General features: G+C 35.2%; 1 protein-coding gene across 17 annotated transcripts; it reads left to right on the forward strand.

Moving 5' to 3' along the window:
* The first annotated feature begins 270 nt into the window (after window positions 1-270).
* On the forward strand, window positions 271-20,548 carry LOC110930519. 17 transcript variants are annotated; one of them, XM_035987714.1, is made up of 14 exons: window positions 271-628; window positions 1,103-1,169; window positions 1,253-1,709; window positions 1,778-1,897; window positions 1,980-2,102; window positions 2,212-2,262; window positions 2,352-2,465; window positions 2,590-2,696; window positions 2,923-3,047; window positions 3,620-3,705; window positions 3,793-3,911; window positions 10,630-10,703; window positions 19,272-19,465; window positions 20,152-20,548. In XM_035987714.1, exons 10-14 carry the CDS (start codon window positions 3,668-3,670, stop codon window positions 20,432-20,434), a joined length of 708 nt encoding a protein of 235 aa, XP_035843607.1. In that variant the 5' UTR covers window positions 271-628; window positions 1,103-1,169; window positions 1,253-1,709; window positions 1,778-1,897; window positions 1,980-2,102; window positions 2,212-2,262; window positions 2,352-2,465; window positions 2,590-2,696; window positions 2,923-3,047; window positions 3,620-3,667; the 3' UTR covers window positions 20,435-20,548. The 17 variants fall into 17 exon arrangements, with proteins under 17 accessions (XP_035843607.1, XP_035843605.1, XP_035843608.1 ...); XM_035987712.1 differs by having other exon boundaries at window positions 2,352-2,696; XM_035987715.1 differs by lacking the exon at window positions 2,352-2,465 and having other exon boundaries at window positions 2,633-2,696.
* The last annotated feature ends 1,134 nt before the right edge of the window (window positions 20,549-21,682 follow it).

Here is a 21,682-nt window from a genome sequence, read left to right on the forward strand (position 1 = left end):
GGTTAATGTCATTCCTAGTTAGTTTATTTTTCTTATTTATTCACAACGTTATTGTATTATAAGAATTTGTATTTTTGGGGTGTTACAGTGTCTTTTTTTTGAAAATTTAGCGTTTATATATATATATATATATATATATATATATATATATATACTATTATAAAAAGGAGAAGTGATGTACAAAATGGTAATTTTGCCACACGTATCAATTTTAAAGCAACATATACAAGATGCTTAAAGCCATTTAAGTTGCAAGTTCTCCAAAATTTTAAGACACCTGAGGGTTAAATTAGGGTTTTCACCTATTGAATTGAATGAGATTTGCTGGCCTGCAAATGAAGCGTCTCACCTTCATACCCACACACACCGTTATATAATAGCATGTGAAAGCTGCGATCCGTTACCAGGAAAGCGAAGATGCTTGCCCTTCACCTTCATCAGCGACTGAAGAGCCTGCATAACCCTCTTTTAATCACCCTCTCAAATCCCCCTTCAGGTCCAGGTTTCCACAGCAGTGAACAACCAATGGCGGATTGGGGCTTCAACACTGGAATAGAGTCCTGCCACCACCACCGACGATCCACGATTTACTCTGCCCTTACTGACAGTCACCTAAGGAAAAAAACAAGTAAGAATCTATCTCCCGTTTTCTCATATCAACAATTTCTACAATTTGACACCCTTTTATTTAAATGTCAGCTTGATTAGTTCTAGACTCAACATTGACATTTACTGTAAACTCCATGAGAAAAAACGAGTCATTTGTATAATAGTATGTTAGATTAATTAAGCATTATCAAAATTGTGCCCACAAGGTGTTTGATATAATGTCCGAATGAAAGAATTGTGATCAAATGAGCATGAGACCACCACCTTATCCAATAGCTGTATTGAGAGGTCATCGTGTTTCTGTTATGGATGTTTGTTTTCATCCTTCTCATAATTTGGTGTTCGGTAAATATATTAATCATGTTTTGAAGCAGTGTTAAATTATGTCGCAATTTATAATCCAAACTATTTTATTTATATTAATTTTCTAATTTCCTTTTTTCTCTTGTTTGCACATTGGGCTGATGGTTATTTTGGCTTCATGTTGGGCTAGCTTTGTTGGTCAAAGTTGTCAAGGCTTTATTCTAAGTCAAAGATTACGTTAATTACCGAAAAATGAGGTTAAATTTTCGAATATGTATTTATACTGCATAATTAGACAGATCCACATTATCTACATTAAGTTTTGTTCATTAATTTGCAGAGTTATAACGTGGTTTCACCAAACTACATGTTAACACACCAATCTAACATCAATGAGAAGATGAGAGCCATGCTAATGGACTGCCTTATCGAGGTACCGTCAAAGACCTTTTCTTTAATAACTACTAAAAAAAATTTGAAAATAACCAGGTGCACTAGAAAGAAGTTGCAACTGGTTGGTATTGGTGGTGTTGAGTGGTGACTTGGTTGTGGTGGTGAATGGCTACAACGCTGGATTGAACACCGACGGAGCTTGAAAGTGATTTTCTAATTTAACTCGGTTTCATCAGTTATTCATCAATCGAAGTTAGCGGTTAGGGAAGATCAAACGTATTCCAGAGTTTACGTTTTTGTGTTATATGAATCTGATCGAATGCCTTTTCTCAAACAAAATCATTATACTCCGGTTAAGCTGTTGACCGTGTCGGCTGCGGTCTCTCACTTCTTTGAAGAACGAGGTAAACTCTCTATAATCGTTGTTTCACTTGAATTCAAAAACCCATTTGTCTTGATTTTCTTTGTTTAGGTGTTGACTGCTAACTGTTTGCGAAAACATGCCAATGGGAACTTCAAATTTTGATATGAAAAAAGCTCTTGAGTCTTGAACGACAAGAAATTCTTGTTCGCTTGGCCTGTTGCTCGACAGGTAATTATTTCAATCAACACCTTCAGATCGTAACAACCGATTATTTGTTTGTTTTGAAATATGTAGTTGTTGTTGGATATAGGAGCATGGGATGTTGTTACAGAGGCAAGATTCATTCAAGCAGAAGTTTGGAACCTTAGACGATCATAATACCGACGGTCTACAGGATTCTACTGAGGATTTGTAGCCAATTTGACTACTTATGGTATATTTTGATACATGAATTATCTAGCTGCTTACTTTTTTTTATAAAAGAAACCTTCTATTTTATGTATTTGGATGGTATTAATATTGTGAATGACAACTGACATTAGGGTTTCAATGAAGAAAACAAAGCTAAGAAAGGAATCCACATAAACCCCAAGGTATCTCTCTTTTTTCTTAATGTTTTCTTTACGAACTTGTGTTTTTTTTATAATGTGTTGGTGTATTTACTTCATGAGCTGTCATACAGGGATTTGCCATTGGAGATGGAATCACTGATTCAATATAATGTGTACACTGATTACGCGCTAGACATGGGAATAATTAAGGAGTCTTCTACATAAAAAACATAGACATGGGAATAGTTAAGAAGTACTTGAGGCATATTTTATATTCTACATAAGATTTATATATGTTTAATATGGAAATTACATAAATGTACAACTTGAAAAGCATATTGTACAATAACCTGCTGCACAAACATATAGGAAATACATGAGGCGTGTGCCTTAGGGTCAATTTGTTGTCCAGAAATCGCCTCAGGTGGGCTTTTTGATAAAGCGTGAGATGTCGAAATCCAAGAGAGATCCAGTAGGTAAATCGTTCAATTTGATCATAATGACTAGCGTTTGGATTGCTTTCAAGTATTGTTCCAGACCTACATGCATTTGCAATATTAAAAATTCACATCTGAACTCATATTATTCATTTTTTTTGCTAATTTATTTAATCAAGTTTTTAGGGTTTGTTTAAAGATTTCATATTTGTTACAAGTATTTAGCTTTGTATGAATTTGTGTTAATCTGTCCGCAAATATGCAGTGACGTTGTCAAAAAAAAAAAAAAAAAAGAGGAATGGAGCATAAAGAGAACATAGTGACCAGCTTTGAGAACATGAGGAATCTCATGTTTAAGCATCTCAGAGAGCAACTCAAATCCACTAGCAGGTGCTTAATAATGTTTCATTTTATTAAATTTATTATATAATATTTGAATTAATGGTGGCATTGGGTTTGTGGGTTGAATTGATGCGACTGTCTTTTACACGAGCATTATACAGAGTGCACACATAAGTTGGCATAGCACACAGTAGAATTTATGCAAGCCCAAATGAAAGCAAGCACCAAAACACCATAGAGCTGTTACAACATATTGGTGGGTTTCATGTCGACTTGACTGATCACGACCCATATATTATTTGTGTCAACTGTCAATGACATCAACACATTAACCATGACCTGGACACCTTTAACTTTGTTACCGAAACACAACCCATGAAGCTTATTTATCTGGCGAGTCAAATGGGTGACAGATTTTAACGGTTGGTGGGTTGTAAATGGATTATAATCAAGTTGAACCGGTTTAACGACTGACAAGTTGTAATAAATGAGGTAAATGGGTTGGTGGGTTGATCTTCGATGTGGATTTTGGTTGGGAGTCCAATGTTTTCAAAACATTAGTGGATTGGTTTATTGATAGAGCATTTTTAAAATGTTTGTGGTGGTTGTATGTCTCAAAGGAATAGGCCCATCTGTTAGAAGATTATGTGTTCAAGAAAAAGAGATAAATGGTGCGGAGATTAAGGCAAGTTTTGTTGTCCATCAGGTTGGTCAACACTCTTAACAGCTGTTTGTTTATTCCTTATCATATTCTCTTTAAAATATTTATGATTATTAAATCATTTTGTTGCAGGATGTTAAGAGGAAGAGCCACCGATGTTACACTTGGATGGTCAGTTGCTCATGGCCCACCTTTTACATTTGCAACTACACTAGAACATGAGTATGAAAGTGATATATTTGGAGAAAGAGGTGGGCTTCATTCTTTGCAGAAATAAGCTCAGATACAAGACCAAATTTTTATTTCCAAACACAAATACCCGCAGCAACGCGCGGGCATTCCCACTAGTATATATATATATAGGGAGGGGCTCATGCGAGAACCACCCTTATTGTGAGAACCTTGAGAACCAATGTGAACACAACCTAAAATAGCTAAAAAACCCTAAAAAAAACCTAAAAAAACCTAACCCCCACCCCCCCCCCCAAAAAAAAACCTAACCCCCCCCCTTCCCAAGCTAAATACTAAAAAAAACCTAACCCCCCCCCCCAAAAAAAACCTAAACCCCCCTCCCCCACCCCCCAAAAACCTAAACCCCCCCCCCCAAAAAAAAAAAACCTAAACCCCCCTCCCCCACCCCCAAAATCCTAAACCCCCCCCCCCCCCACTCCCCCCCCCCCACCCCAAGCTAAAATGCTAAAAACTAAACCCACAAAAAACTAAAAAAATCTAAAAAAAATCTAAAAAAATAAAAAAAATCTAAATTTTTTTTTGAATTTTTTAATATTTTTTATGTTAAAATCGCTACTTTTAAAAGCCAAAAAAAAATTTTTTTTTTGGCTTCGAAAAGTAGCGATTTTTTTATAAAAAATATTAAAAAATTCAAAAAAAAAATTTTGTGTGATTTTTAGCTATTTTTAGGCATTTTTGGTGTGTTCACATTGGTTCTCGCGGTTCTCACAATAAGAGGTGGTTCTCGCATGATCTTCTCCCTATATATATATATATATATATATATATATATATATATATATATATATATATATATATATATATATATATATATATATATATATAAATCGTATTGTACAAAATGGCTTAACGTACGCTACGTACGCGATGTGAAATCACATGTTGGTTTTTGTAACAATTTCGAATGTGGTAATTTTGATGAAATCGCATGTTAAAAAACCAACATGCGATTTCAATGTGGGATGAAGATCTGAGGGCTGATATGATCGCGTACGTAATGTAGGATAAGGGCCCTTGTACGTTAACCTAACTCTCCCTCTCTCTCTCTCTCTCTCTCTCTATATATATATATATATATATATATATATATATATATATATATATATAGAGAGAGAGAGAGAGAGAGAGTGGGGATCCTATGGAAAGTGTGTTTTTCCTAGAAAGTTTAGGAAGCGATCTGGGCCATCCAATGGGTGTGTTTAATGGTTGAGATCATCTTGGTGGCACTCTGGTAATATGTGTTTCTTAAAAATAGGATTATTTAATTAATTAGGGGTAGATATGTCATTTAGCTTGTTTTAAATATGGAAATAATTGTCATTCCATAACCACCCCACATTTCTTGCGATTTTTTTTTCTCTCACTCTCTCCCTTTCTCTCTCTCTCTCTTCCTTATATCCTTCATGAAGAAACACATTAAAGAAACACATCGTATTAAACTGCTTGCTGTTAAAACACAACTGTATGAATCTGCTTGCTGTTAAAACACAATGTCAAGAAATCCTCCAGCAGTACCAACATGAATGCTAAAACACAACTGTATTAATCTGCTTGCTGTTAAAACACAACTGAATGAATCTGAATGCTAAAACAAAACTGTATGAATCTGCTTGCTGGTAAAACACAACTGTATGAATCTGAATGGTAAAACACAGCGTCAAGAAATCCTCCAGCATTACCAACATGACTGCTAAAACACAACTGTATGAATATGCTTGCTGTTAAAACACAACTATACGAATCTAAATGCTAAAACACAACTGTATGAATCTGATTGCTGTTAAAACATAACTGTATGAATCTGAATGCTAAAACACAACTGTATGAATCTGCTTGCTGTTAAAACACAACTATATGAATCTGAATGCTAAAACACAACTGTATGAATCTGCTTGCTGTTAAAACACATCACCAAGAACAAGCTGATGGTTTTGCAGTTAAATGTTAATAACCATCTCCACAATCAACAAGTGTGTTTGAAGCCATGATTTTTCTCTCTGAAAAATTTATTGAATACGAATATTGTTGGTGAAGAAGAAAACGATAGAAAGATTTGTATATACATATGATTTGAATGAGATTTGGATTCGAACAACAATAATTCCGAAAATTAGGGACAAAATCGGTTACATTAGAGATCATGCAATGTTAGTTAATGAAGATAAATTCCAAATATAAAATTAAAATGTGAAATTACATGATTGCCCTTCTAGTTAAAACCCCTCAATGACACATGTCCAATTCTTATTGCTTCCTAGACTTTCTAGGAAAAATAGACTTTCCACCCAACTCTCTCTCTCTCTATATATATATATATATATATATATATATAGGGTAGGAATCCTAAGAGAAGTCCTCCCTTTTGAGAAACTTGAAAAACATTTTGGATCACACATTTTTCTAAGCTTTTCGTAATATACACATATGTATAGTTTAAAATTGACTTTATACATATATATATATATATATATATATATATATATATATATATATATTGTGTCAAATTTTGAATTATACTCATATGTATATAGTCAATTTTAAACTATAAATACGTGTATATTACAAAAAACTTAGGGAAAATGTGTAGTCCAAAATGTTTCTCAATTATCGTAGTGCTTCTCACACGATCCTAACCCTATATATATATATATATATATATATATATATATATATATATATATATATATATATAGGAAGGTTCATTGGGGAACACTAAAAAAGTGGGGAACAGTGGGGAATCGACTCAAACGAACTCTGATTAGACTCATTCCAGCGGCGTTGGAACCGGCTCGTCGAACCCTAACTAAGATCTCTTAACCCTAAACCCTAAATCCTAACTCCTAAACTCTAAACTCTAAAGCTAAAAACTAAGGCTAAAACCTAAGCTAAACCGTAAAATCTAAACTATAAACCCTAAAAGCTAAACCCTAAAGGCTAAACCTAAAGCTAAACCCTAAAGCTAAACCCAAAAGCTAAACCCTAAACCCTAAAGTTAAACCCTAAACCCTAAATCTAAACCCTAAAGCTAAACCCTAAAAGCCAAACCCTAATATATTTAGGGTTTAGGGGTTATGATTTAGTGTTTGGGGTTAAGAGATCCTAGTTAGGGTTCGACGAGCCGGTTCCAACGCCGCTGGAATGAGTCCAATCGGAGTTCGTTTGAGTCGGTTCCCCACTGTTCCCCAATTTTTTATTGTTCCCCAATGAACCTCACTATATATATATATATATATATATATATATATATAGGGGTGGTTCATTGGTGAACACTAAAAAAGTGGGGAACGAGGGAACACTTTTAGAAATTATACTTAACATGTTAAAAATTATTTTTTCCTAAATTTTTTTCGACGTTTTTTCTTATAAATACAAGTAGAAACATTTTTAATAAAAAAAGTCAAAAAGTAAAAATATAAAAAAATGTTTAAAAACAGTTATATCTTATAGAATTAACTTAACATGTTAAAAATCATTTTTTTTTAAAAAAAAATTCAGTGCTTTTCTTTATAAAAAGGAGGAGAAACTAGTCGACTAAAAAAATTTTCTAAAAAAAATAATTTTTCTAAAAAAAAAATTTAGCCTTTTTTATGTTTTTTTAATATTTTTATTTTTGATTTTTTTTTATTAAAAATGCTTCTAGAGGTATAGATAAGGAGAAACGCCGAAAAAGATTTTAAAAAAATTAATTTTTAACATGTTAAGTTAAATTTTTAAGAGTGTTCCCCGGTTTCCCACTTTTTAGTGTTTCCCAATGAACTCACACTATATATATATATATATAGAGAGAGAGAGAGAGGGAAAGGTTATTGTAAAAAAGGTTAAAAGTGTGAGAAATGTGAGAAATATTGCGGAGATGACATGTGTCTTAAATCTAAATTAATTCAAAAGGGTAAACAAGTAATTTTATCATTAATTTAATTAATTAAAAACTTCCCATAACCGCCACCTTAATTATTGGAACTGGATTTTTTAAAAGATATCTATAAACACCATTCAGCACATATATAACACCATACAGTAAAGTATATAACATCATTCAGTAAGTATATAACACCATTCAATAAGCATATAACACCATACCATAAGTATATAACACCATACAGTAAGTATATAACACCATTCAATAAAGTATATAACACCATTCAGCAAGTATATAACACCATACAGTAAGTATATAACACCATTCAGTAAGTATATAACACCATTCAACACATATATAACACCATTCAATAAAGTATATAACACCATACAATAAAGTATATAACACCATTCAATAAAGTATATAACACCATTCAACACATATATAACACCATTCAATAATCATTACATCTCTGTATCATCTTCTCCACTGCCGGCACCACCACTGCCGCTCCGCCGCCGCTGTCTTGTAGAGGTGGCCAACCACCCGACACCACCTTGCTGGATGTCTTTTTGTCGCTCGTACCAAACCACCAGAAACCACCTTGCCGGAACCCCTGCACCTTCGGACAACCAAACCACCGCCGGAACGACACATTCGTTGTCGCCGCAGCCATCGGAAAAACGAGAAGGGGGCGCTGTTCGAATTCTGGAAGAAGGAGGAGGATGATTCGAATGAAGAAGAAAGAGAATTCGTAATTTTAGGGAATTGATTTACAGTTTCCTATTTTCATGTTGATGTAAAAGACACAATTGCCCATACAAATTTCAAATCAGTCCAAACTAATAAAAACATTTACAATTTGATCCCTTTTGATCTAAACCATTAGATCAAAAGATCTAATGGCTGAGATTCTTTCTCACTCTTCTCACACTTTTGGTATTTTTTACAGGAACCTTTATATATATATATATATATATATATATATATATATATATATATATATATATATATATATATATATATATATATATATATATATATGGTTAGGTTCAAGAGTGAACACCATCCTAGTTTGTGAACCTAGTGAACTAATCCTAGCCATTGATTTACTTTTTAGATGAAAAGGATAGGATTGTAATTATACATATAAACTTAATATGGTAGTTATTAATATTAATTAACGAACATGGTAACTGATCCCTATTTTTTGTGAATCAATTTATTGATCCAATAATCAATAATTCAAATCCATTATTCAAACAAAAATGAAGTTCACAATTTCATTTTTCTTTCAATCGATTGGACAAACATCATATTTCTTTTACAAAATTTCTACACATCTAGTCATTTTATAATTTGCTTAACCACTTTTATACCATATATCCAGTTATTAAATTCTACATTTAACAGAAACAATATGATTTCTGTCAATACACATATGTATAATTGGATGATACACAGATGTATAACACGGGTTCTAATATATGGTGTTCGAAACAAGCCAAGAGGACATAAGCCAATTATAACTCATTAGTATATGGTTAGTACACCGATGTATAATTTTAGGGGTTCGAATATATATGTGTATACATACTTTACATGTGTCATGTTCTAGCAAATGCTTATTATACATACAAAAAAATTGACCAAAAGTTACTTATACACATGTGTAATTTTTACACCTCGTCTAAATAATGATTTTTTTAGCAATACACAAGTGCCTAATTAAATTATACACATCTGTATAACGACAGTTTTAATATACGGTGTCTGATGAAAGCCAAGAGGACAACCAAAGAATCAATATAAAAAACAAATGAGAGAGAAGATTACATATGAAGACCTGGAACTTTTTGCGTTATGTGTATAAAAAGGATATACATATGTGTATAAAACAGTTTGGCTGAATAGAAATTGTGTATAAAATATACACAAACAAAACTAATAAATGGTTTATACACATATGTACTCGTGTTGAATACTCAAAGTACACATATTTATTATTCAAATTACATATGTACGCATGTGCATAAAACGGATATACATATGTGTATAAAATAGTTTGGTTGAATAGTAACTGTGTATATTTTTAAATTAATAAATTAGTTAATTGGTGAGAGAAATAAAGAGAGAGAATATACTTAAATATTTAATTGGAAAGAGAAATAGTTAACAATTTACCCTTATACCCTTTTCATTTATTTTCTACACATAAAAAATTAGAAAATTGTCATTATTATTAATCTTAAGATCTCCTAAATCAATGGACAAGATTTGTTCATTTTGTTCACAAAAACAATATAGTTCACTCTTAAACCCTACCCTATATATATAGGGGACCACTAAAATGAAAACCACCTCCAGTTGTAAGAACCATGAGAACTTTTTGATCCAGGGCGAGTTGGACCAAATTTTTTTTCATAAACGTAGATGCGTGTATTATAAACACATTTGTAAAAAAAATTCAAAAAAAATGTCGTGAGTGTAGTTTTGAGCACCACAAGTTTGTTTTTACCCGTAAAAACAAACTTAAAAACAAACTTGTGGTGCTCAAAACTACACTCACGACATTTTTTTTTGAATTTTTTTTACAAATGTGTTTATAATACACGCATCTACGTTTATGAAAAAAAAAATTTGGTCCAATTCGCCCCGTACGGTTTAGTTCTCATGGTTCTTACAACTGGAGGTGGTTTTCATTTTAGCGGTCCCATATATATATATATATATATATATATATATATATGAGATATTGGATTTAAATAACCCAGACTTTCATCATTTGGTCGATAACACTCCTACCTTACGACTCCGATTTGTTATATAAACTCAATGATTTTGCTTTCCTCCATTAGTAAAGCTAGATGGCGAGAAGTTTGATGATCAAAGCCGATGGGGCTGGTTTGCTGCCGAGCTCACCCGAGTTAAGGTATGTATTTTAGGCGTATAAGTTCAGACCAACTAAAACATATTTTTTTTTGAACGACATATTTCTTTTGTGTTATAGTTTGACCTTTTGAATTATCCTTATATCGGAACAAAATTATAACATGTTAACATGAGCCATTGAGTTCAAAGATAAAAGATCTTGATCCTGTCGGAGTAAATGAAATGTTTAATCTTTATTTTGGGAGTTAATTACATTGTTAGTCCCTATGGTTTATGCAAATTAACAACCTAAGGTATTAATATTTTAAAATAACAATCTGAGGTATTAACTTTGAATTTTTTAACAAGCTGAGGTACTAATACTAACCTCGTTTATTTTTAACTGATTTCAAACGTATTTTTGTCTTTTTGCAAACAATAATTAATTTTGAAAGATTAACTAAACAAATAACAAAATTTTCGAAAGATAATTATGTTTAGCTACGATGGTTTGAAAGGTAATTTAAATCTAATCCACATTTGTCTTTGAAAATGAAAGATGATAGTAATAAAATATTATACACCTTTATGTTTAAAAAGAAAATCACATCTAAACAGTCATCTTCTACATCTCGGTGTTCATCCTTCCCCCACTGGCCTCTCACCTACTTGCCATCGCCCTCGCTTCTCGCCGGAAAAAAAAATCCGGTCATGCTTTTACTCCATTTTTAACGTAGTCACCATCCAAAAACACATTGATGTCACTCGAAAAACCCATACATACATCTAGGTTGTGGTGGGGGTGTTCTTGATATGGGGTAGACGAAGAGAGGGAAAGAGAGACAGAGAAGAAGAAGAATAGGTTGGATCTCAGATCAGGTCCACCATTAGTTCTTGGATTGTGTGGGTTTTGGATTATTGTGGTTGATAGGAGACGAACGGAACTCGGACATAGTGGTGGCAAGTTATGTCGAGAGTGAAGGTGGTGTGTGGTGGCGGAGTTCTGGTGTTGTGGTGGACTGGTGGTGCACAAGTCAGGTCTTCTTTTAATTTTATTAAAATTACAAAAGAAGTCCACGTAGAATTATTGCCCCTATAAAGTAATTTTTAAAAAAGCTGATTTGCACAATGATCCCTCAATGTTTCTATTTTATACCACAAATTAATTATTGTTTGCAAAAAGACAAAAATACCCTTGAAATCAGTTAAAAATAAACGAAGGTTAGTGTTAGTACCTCAGCTTGTTACAAAATTAAAAGTTAATACCTCAAATTGTTATTTTAAACTATTAATACCTCAGGTTGTTAATTTGCATAAACCACAGGGACTAACGATGTAATTAACTCTTATTTTGGTTTTGATCAAGTTTCTAATTCTAATACAAGTCACTAAATTTCATTATTATATATTTTTAAAACTTTGTGCAATTTAAAAAAAAATATATATATATAATTAACATCTGATTATTAAATCTAACGGATTAATATTTCGTGTTTTATCTAAATACTTGCAAAAGATATTTATTCATGTTATGTTCAAACAATAGCAGCCGTGGCATTGTTTCTTCCTCGCTTCGTCGTTAGAGTAGCCACCGGGAGTGGCTATGCATGTTGTCGGACTCGCCCTAACGTACCCAAATTGATACGATATTGCATTTTTGAGCACGGTACGCACATACTTGTTTCAATCTCACAAGTGATCAATATCCAATCGAACAATTAAATATCTAAAATGATTGGTTGTTATATAGGGTCATGTCTTTTGTAGCAGTCAGATAGTTCATTCATTCTAGCTGCTAAGTAGTTGGGCAAAGACAGTTGTTACGTCATAAAAGCGAGGTATTTTTCAACAGTTGCATTATAGGCTCTTGCAAAATTGGGTTTGCTTCTTTTCTATTATCTCGTAATCGCTTCAACAAAAACATATCAAATAAGCCATCGGTCTCGAAGGTAAAGGCACCATCATTTGCTAATGACCATCTAATACATGCTGATGGTAACATAAGTGGGAAATTATGTCTTGTTAGAATAAAGCGAGGATGGGAGTTCTAATGTCAAGCAGTGTTTACGTAAGGTTGTCGATGGTCATTTTACCGCTGCAGTTAAGGTCCTTTGTTCTTCTGGGGTCGCGCCACATGATAAGAAAACTATGAAGGCTCTTGTGGATAAACACCCGTGCATGCCCCCTCCGACCATGCCCGCTTTCCTTCCGTCAGAACCTTACCTTGTAGCGGAGACCGACAGTGTGCTTGGGTGTATCAAATCCTTTCCGAAAGGGACGTCATGTGGGAGAGATGGTTTGAGGGCTCAACACCTTTTGGACGCCCTTTGTGGTGAAGGGTCCGTGATTGCGGTTAGCCTACTCAGAGCGATTTCAGCTGTGGTTAACCTTTTTTTGCGAGGTGGGTGTCCGAGGAGTTTGGCGGAGTTTGTTGCATCTGCTCCTCCTACGCCTCTTCTCAAGCCCGATAATGGGATTAGACCTATTGCAGTGGGTTCGATCTGGAGGAGAGTGGTCTCCAAGGTAGCGATGAAGGGGGTGGGGAAGGATATGGCCAAATATCTTGGCGACTTTCAGTTCGGGGTCGGGGTTCCAAACGGGGCTGAGGCGGTTCTTCATAGCGCGAACAGGCTCTTAAATGCGCACCACCGAGACGGGTCGTTGGCTATGCTTACCGTCGATTTCTCGAATGCCTTTAACCTTGTGGATAGAACTGCTCTTTTAAATGAGGTAAGGAAAATGTGTCCATCTATCTCTGCTTGGGTTGATTTTTTATACGGGCAACCAGCTAGGCTTTATGTGGGGAATGATTATATTTGGTCTTCCACGGGAGTTCAGCAAGGGGATCCTTTAGGGCCTCTTCTTTTTGCCCTTGTTTTACACCCTCTTGTTCTCCGAATCAGAGATCGTTGTAAGCTTCTTTTTCACGCCTGGTACCTGGATGATGGGACCATTATTGGAGATGCTACTCAGGTTGCCAAGGCTTTAGACATCATTAGAGTGGAGGGCCCCTCCTTGGGCCTCCTTCTCAACATTAAAAAAACTGAAGTTTTTTGGCCTACATGCGACGGGGTGAAGACTCAGGAGGGTTTATTTCCGCGGGAGATTGGTAGGCCGGTGCATGGTGTGAAACTTTTGGGTGGTGCTGTCAGTAGAGATGGGCAGTTTATTAGTGGGTTGGCCCTCAAAAGAGCCAAATGTGCGGTTGAGCTGATGGGATGCCTCAAACGCCTTAAGGACCCTCAGAGCGAACTCCTCCTGCTTCGTTCGTGTATGGGGGTTGCTAAACTGCTGTTTGGGCTTAGAACGTGTCAGCCTTCTTATGTCGGGGAAGCCGTCTCTGTTTTTGACATGGGGCTTCGGAATGCGATCGAGGACATTGTTGTTTGTGGGGGTGCCTTTTTCGGGGACCTACAATGGAGGTTAGCTTCCCTCCCGACGCGTTTTGGGGGGCTTGGGATTTGCTCAGCTGAGGATGCCTCTTCCTACGCTTTTGTGGCTTCAAGGGCCCAATCTTGGGTTCTTCAAGACCACATCCTTCGCGAATGTGGGGGAGAGCTGTTGGACTCTGATTACAAAGGTGCGTTGGAAAATCTGCATAGTTCTCTTCCTGATCTTGATCTTGGCGGTTTCTACATTAAAGACACCGCCCCCATTAAAGCCCAGAAAATTCTGGCGAATGCCTTATATGGTGAAATCGTCAAGACAGTTGAAGAGAAGTTTGCCTTTTCCCCTCGTCAGCGAGCCGTGTTTGAGTGTTTGCGAGCCCCCCATGCTCAAGATTTCCTGTCTGTTGTTCCTATCGAAGGTTTAGGGCAATGTATGTCGGCTGTGGAATACCGGGCTATCCTCAAGTACCGTTTAATGATACCCCTGTTCCCGGCTGATGACCCGTGTCCTGTATGTCGGAAGTGTTGCTTGGATTCTTTTGGGGAGCATGCAGTACATTGCAAAGAATTACCGGGCTTTAAGTATCGACATGATTTAGTTCGAGATGTGCTGTATGATGTCCTTAAGCGAGCAGGTATCTCGGCAAAAAAGGAAGCTCCGGTGAACTTCTTGACTGATCCATTAGAAGGGAGATCTACGCTACGGCCCGCGGACATTCTTGTTTTTGGATGGGAAGGAGGGAAACACGCGTGTGTCGATTTGACAGGTGTGTCCCCCCTCGTTGGGTTAAGGGACCACGGGTTTGTGGCGGGACATGCGATTACCAAGGCAGAGGCGGGCAAAGTAGCTAAACACGAAAAAGCTTGCATCGAGAATCAGCACGTGTTCGTCCCGTTCGCTTTCGATACATTTGGCGCTCTCGCCCCTGACGCGGTGCGGTTCCTTAAGCGGGTTCAACAGGTGGTAAGCAGTAACACCGCACATGTTAAGGGGCAGAATTTTGTGTTTAGCAGGGTAGGGTTTGCTATTCAGAAAGGGGTAGCGGCGCAGCTTGTTGCTCGTCTACCTACCATTAGTTTGTAATCGTATTGAGAAATGAATAGTATTGTAAAATTCAAAATTAAAAAAAAAATTAAACTAATTTAAATTGATTAAATAAAATAGTAAGGAAGTAGTCTTGAGATGGCATATTGGCTGCAAACGAATCGAACGAACACGAAGAAGACCTTGTTCGTGTTCTTTTTTTAAGAAATATATGTCTTTGTGAACCGTTCACGAAAACGAGATTTTATGTTCGTGTTCGTTTGTTAAGGAAATGAACTTGTTCGTGTTCGTTTGTGTTTGTTTGTTAATTTTAGGCAACAAACAAAAACGAACGTTGACGAACACAAATGAGCACAAACTAATGTTTATGAACACAAATGGAAACAAATGAACACAAACAATCGTTCATGAACAAAATATATAGTATACTGACACTTATTAGATATTTAATTTGTCGGAATTTTGAAGTATTTAAATAAATAAATAAATAACTAAAAACACTAATGAACTATCGAACACAAACGAACACATTACCAAACGTTCACGAACATGAACGAACAAACACGACCTCTGTTCATGTTTGTTCATTTAACTAAACGAACGAAATTTCTTGTTCGTGTTCGTTTGTTTAATAAACGAACGAATACAAACGAACTTCCTGCCAAACGGTTCACGAACTGTTCACCGAACGTTTGCTTCGTTTGCAGCCCTGATATTAGCATAGACTTTGTGTAAATAGAATAGTTTTTGGGCCTGATGCTGGGTAGATCAAGATGTATGTTCTCTCTCAAGCAAATGCTTCTCTGGCCCAGAACATTCAATAGCCCATCATGCTTTTGTTTTTAGATTTTTAAAGCAGATCGATTTTGATCGGTTAATTGTAAAAGAGAGTTTGGTTAATTCGGTAAATCGTCGGTTTTAAACGTAGGTGGATTCAAACTAAATTAAATTAATTGATCCAATTTCATCTTGGGTAAAATGAAATACTAACGATCATTTTAATTTATAAGGACAATAAGCGGTAGCTAATATGCTATTTATAAAAAAAAAAAAAAAATTAATTAAATGTTTCCGTCATATGACATTATTTTTCAAAAGTAAAAGATATGAACCTAATATCATAACTGAACTATCAATTTCGCAATTGGTTCAGTTTTTTTCAGTTGTATTGTTTATAATTCAATTATTCGGATTTTCATTTCGATTTTTAACAATAAAAACAAAAAATATTTGTTAGTTTTATCATCCCACGTTGGTTATAATAAGATACAGTGTCAAAGAATTAAGAAACGAACACAAATCTGTCAACCGGAAAACAATATTTATGAAAGCAGTGGCGAAGCTTGAGATTTCTAACCGGGGGGTCGAAAACGTATATACCCAAAAATTTCTATAAGACCCGGGGGTCGAAAACGTATATACCAAAAAAATTCTATACGAAAACTACATACTCTTCACTACTTCACTACTGAGCGAAAAGTTCGAGGGAACGGCCGCCCCCTCCCGCCCTATAGAAGCTGCGCCACCTTATGAAAGTACATTTTTGTATACTTGATCTCAAGTTATTTGAGAAGAAATTAAAAAAAATGTCTTTTAAAATGCCTTGCGTGTCAATTGTCATTGCTAAAGGTTCTTTTGGTATTTGTAGTTTTAAAAAAGTTAAGATTGAATTGAATAGTTGGACAAGTCATAAAAACGAAAATGACAGTTAAGTCATTTTTTTTTTTCGGACGGAACTGTTTCAGGAATAAAAATGATACAAATTTAAAATTTGGCCTGAATTCGTATAACTAGACAAACTACAAAAACGAAAATGACAGTTAACTCTTTAAAACTGCACCAAAATAGACCTCTAAAACTGCATAATTGAATATCATAGAATTGATCGAACTAATTACAATAGATAAGACAAGCTTCAAAACATTTATCCAAATTGATTAAAACAATTGACTAGCATTGTCATTCGTTCTAAAACTAAGGGTCTGGATTTATGAATAAAAAACGTTAAAATCCAACTGTTTTTGTCAATCAAATTTAAAAGCCCAACTCTTTTAGTGTATAATGGATTAAAAACTTGGCTCAAATCAATAAACAAACATAATGGATTACTGAATAGGGCCCAAAATTTTTATTTCACATAGGACCATTTTTTTTTAATTTTCAGATACGGCCCTGATGTATGTTGATTATTAATCTAACTTATAATAAAAGATTCCAAACAATGCCACATGGCATTCTCTCCTTCAACCTCACAAATTTTATTAATAACTAATGTATAGATATCATTTATTTTTATCCTTATCTATATCTAAAATTAATAAATAACTTCAATTTTGCAATTAAGACCTTTTGTTTTTTACTTTTAACCCAAAATTTTTCATCTTTTGTAATTTAATCCCAACTCTTTTTTATTTTCAATTTTGGTCCACCATACTTATCATCTTCCCCAAGTTTTTCGTTTCGTTCTAAATTTTGTGAGTTAATACACCGCAACGTGCGTGTGGGGTTCAACATTTTTTTCGTATATCTTTTCCTGTTTGACTGGCCCGTCGCAACACATCTATTTTTCTCCGTTTAACAAGTTCGACCAACGTGCGGGTTCTGGATTGACTTAGTTATTTTTTTCTATGTTTTACGTTTCGGTTTAATTTCTTTGCAACGAGCGTTCGTGATTCAAAGATTTTACGTCTGCTTTTCGCTCGGCGTTATTTTTTTCGTTTTTATTTAATTTGTTTTTACGAGCTTTTCTGGTGTTTGTGATCGCTGACAGTGGTATAGCATTGGTACTACTTGACACAGCTTTACAACAACCGCAGCAACACAGGGGCTTAATACTAGTTTATTATATAAAGGTGTATCTAAATATGTGATGTTTATACTTGTATTTTTGCTAGCTATTGTAATTAACGATGACAACATTTTCTTTTTACAAACTTGGAATGTTTGGTTTAAAATATTAAAAAAGAAAAACATACACATTGTGTCAACTGTCATGACTCATGACCTAATGCATCATCCAATACCATCAATGGGTTGACAAAAAAATAAACAACAATAAAAACAAACAAACAAACAAAAACCAAAAGATTATATTAAGAAAAAAAAAACAGGCGTAGCTACCACCGTAACCTTACTGGACCTTCGTTGTATTTTATGATTCCAATATGTTATAAATTAACACAGAATGATGTTGCTTTCGTGCATTAGTAAAAATGGTGATCCGAAGGTCGATGATCGTAGCCGGTGTTGTGTTGCTACTAGGATTAATATGTGCCGCCGCTGGGTTTGCTGCCGAGCTCACAAGAGTTAAGGTTGTATTTTTTCTATTAATCAATGTTTTAAATACCGGTATTAACTGGTCGGTTAAACCGGATACAAGACACGGGTCCAATACGATAAAGACCGGTCAAACCCGAATACGGTATGTCTTATGCATTGCCTGTAAATCCAGTTCTACAGGTTCAAACCATTGAACCGGTTTACATTATCTTAAAATTTGATTTTTTTTAATTTTAATAAAATATGATATTAGGTAATATTGAGTTTCCATATTTCTGGTAATTAACCTAGTGTCTTTTATTCTAGTATTTCATCGATGTTTCAACTGTTACCCACCTCGTACAATGCAATATTGTTTATAAGTAATAAAAACGATTTTAAAATGTTTAATAATTTACAATAAAACATTTGTTTTTTTATATAAAACCGTGATCAGTTACGTAAATTTTAATTGAGATTGGATTGTTTTTTTAGATGAATTTGTATTTATAGAATTATAGGGTTAACTAGTAACCCAGTTCAACCGTCTGGTACAACCCTATTGATCCATTATGGAGCCCAACCCGGTATGATTTAAAAACCGATTTTTAAAACGTTGCTATTAATACGGGTATTCAATGTTGCTATTTTTTCTCAGGAGAATTTGTGAGTGTATATATATATCTAAGAAATAAATAGATATTACGGTATTTTTTTATATAAATCATATGAAAATCATATAAAAATCATCACTAGTTGCAAATAGATATCCCTAAAATGTGAATACCAAATGAATTTAGAAAGCAAAAAAGGAAGATTAGCTTCATATGATATTTTTTTAACGGCAAAAAAGTTACATAACACACTAAACTACTTCTAAATTACATCAAGTTTTAATAAATGATATTTATTCATGTTATGTTTACACCTATTGCAGAGTTCCCAAATGAAAATAGTTGATGGCAAATGTGTACACCCAAGTAATCCGGTCATGGGACTCGCTATAACAGCAGCCGTGGCTATGATCCTTCTTCGTGTCGTCGTTAGAGTAGCCACGGGGAGTGGATATGCATGTTGTCGAACTCGCCCTGATGTACCTAAACTAATACGATATTGCATATTTATAGCCTGGTATGTTTTGACAGTCGCAAATGGTCGTTTTTATGATAGTCCAGCATCTTATTAATATAACTAGTTTTATGCCATGTCCGCGTTGCGGGACGCTTGGCCAAATATTTCTCAACCAATTAAAACAAAACATTACCTTAGTTTTTGGTAGGAAAAAAAAACTAAAACGATGGTAAGATTGTAAGTTTAAGCAAGGGGCAAAATTGTAATTTGTCAGAACCAATGAGCGAGCGCTAGCGTATAAAAATTACATCGAGTCAAGCAATTAAAACAAAACACTACCATAGGTTTGCTAAAAAAAACTAAAACGATGGGAAGACTGTAATTTTGAACTGAGGGGGAAATTGTAATTTTGATTGGGGGGGGGGGGGGGGGGGTAAAATCTTAATTGCCAAAAGCTACAGTGATGCCAAGACTGTAATTTTGAACTGGGGGCAAAATCGTAATTTTAACCGGGGGTAAAATCATAAGTTGTCAAAAGGTACAACGATTTTGAACGGCAAATTCGTAATTAGAACTAGGGGCAAAATCGTAATTCTGAACTGGGGCCAAAAGCGTAATTCTGAACTGGGGCCAAAAGCGTAATTCTGAGTTGGGGGTAAAATCGTAATTTTGTTTGGGCCAATGGGGAAGTGTCAGGCGCCTTAAAATATATAGGTAATGTTTACTACTGATCGCTTGTTGTGCAGGCTCTTGTCTTTCGCAGCGGTTGGGCAGTTCATTGCGGGTGCACATCTTTGTAACCGAAAGGATTTGCAACTGACACTCGCGGGTGAATCATGCTACGCATTAAAACCTGGACTTTTCTCGACAGCTGCAATATGGGCTCTTGTGAGTATGGGTTTGACCCTTTTCTATTATCTCGTAATCGCTTCAGCTGAGAACGTACCGAATAAGCCACCGGCCTCAGAGGTAGAGGCACCATCGGTTACAAAGGACCACCATTGCCTCCACAGATGTAGTGATGTCTAAATGTACACATAGTGATAGTGATGGTAAAAATAAGTTGGAAATTATGTCTTGTTAGAACAAAACTGATTCAAGATGATCAAATAAGATAGTAAGTAAGTTAGTTTTATTATGTAAGAGAGATCTCATAGCACATAAATCAGTGCCTATGTTGGATATGGGTGCTTTTAAGACTCTAGAAAAATTTGAAAATTCTAAATGGTTATAACAAATTGCTAACTTTTTTAACGATGAACCACCCCCCCCCCCTAAAATCTACCTGATGTCTACGTTGTGGAACTTGAACCTACATCGCCTGGTGCAACTAGGCCAAGAGTTGAGACTTGAGATGACCATTTGGTACTGGATACCGGTACTGAATTTTCCGTACCGAATTATACTATTTTCGGTACCGATTCCGTGCCAATTTTTTGGCGTTTTCAGTATTTTCCCTTCAAATACCGGTACGTGTATCATACCGTACCGATAATTTTCGGTACCAGTACCCAATTTTAGTGATTTTTGGTACCGGTACCTTTACAAAATCTTGATTTCATAAATATTTTTGTGAATTTGATCTTAAATTTTTTTTTGGTACTAAGTCCAACACTCATGACCCATCCATTACTCATAAAAGGCTTGCTAATTTGAAAGGGATTTAAACGGACGCAGTGACGGATCTAGAAAATCTTCATAAGGGTAACGTTTAAAAAAGGGTAACGAAGTCGAAAAAACATCATTTTTTTCCAAAATTAACACTACCGCCAGAGCGCCAAGGAGTAGAGGAGGCTAACCCTTATCATAAGGTAGGTCCGCCCCTGAACGGACGAGCAACACCCACAACTATTGTTTGTTGTCACCACCTATTGGTCGTCGCGCTCCACCACCTAGAAGAACATGCACGTATGACGGATTTAAGACACATTGACGAGCTGATGGATCGTATATTTAACCGAAAGTAATTATTAGAAGATCCTTAATAAACGCAAATAAACGTTAAACACTATTCTTGATCATAAATAAGACATTCAAGTTCCAGTATAATAAATGAATTATTCATTCAGATTAATAATAATTCCTTTGATAGCCTTTTTTTTTAACGGCAAATTTGGATCACTGACGGACCACTGGTGTATCATCGTGCCACCAGCGGAACCACCCGATCATATCCATCTCCACTAGGCATAATGCATATACACCAATTCAGGAGGAAACCCAATAAATATGGGAAAACCCCCTTGTGGGAATCGAACCCAGGACCTATGGGTCCTA

The sequence above is a fragment of the Helianthus annuus genome, chromosome 3, assembly GCF_002127325.2.
Source record: "Helianthus annuus cultivar XRQ/B chromosome 3, HanXRQr2.0-SUNRISE, whole genome shotgun sequence".
In the NCBI taxonomy this organism is placed as follows: Eukaryota; Viridiplantae; Streptophyta; class Magnoliopsida; order Asterales; family Asteraceae; genus Helianthus; species Helianthus annuus.

Coding starts and splice junctions, on each gene's coding strand:
- LOC110930519 (XM_035987710.1), top strand. CDS start 3,668: ATGGTGCGGAGATTAAGGCAAGTTTTGTTGTCCATCAG. Junction 3,706..3,792: donor CAAGTTTTGTTGTCCATCAG/GTTGGTCAACAC, acceptor ATTTTGTTGCAG/GATGTTAAGAGGAAGAGCCA. Junction 10,704..19,271: donor CCGAGCTCACCCGAGTTAAG/GTATGTATTTTA, acceptor CACCTATTGCAG/AGTTCCCAAATGAAAATAGT.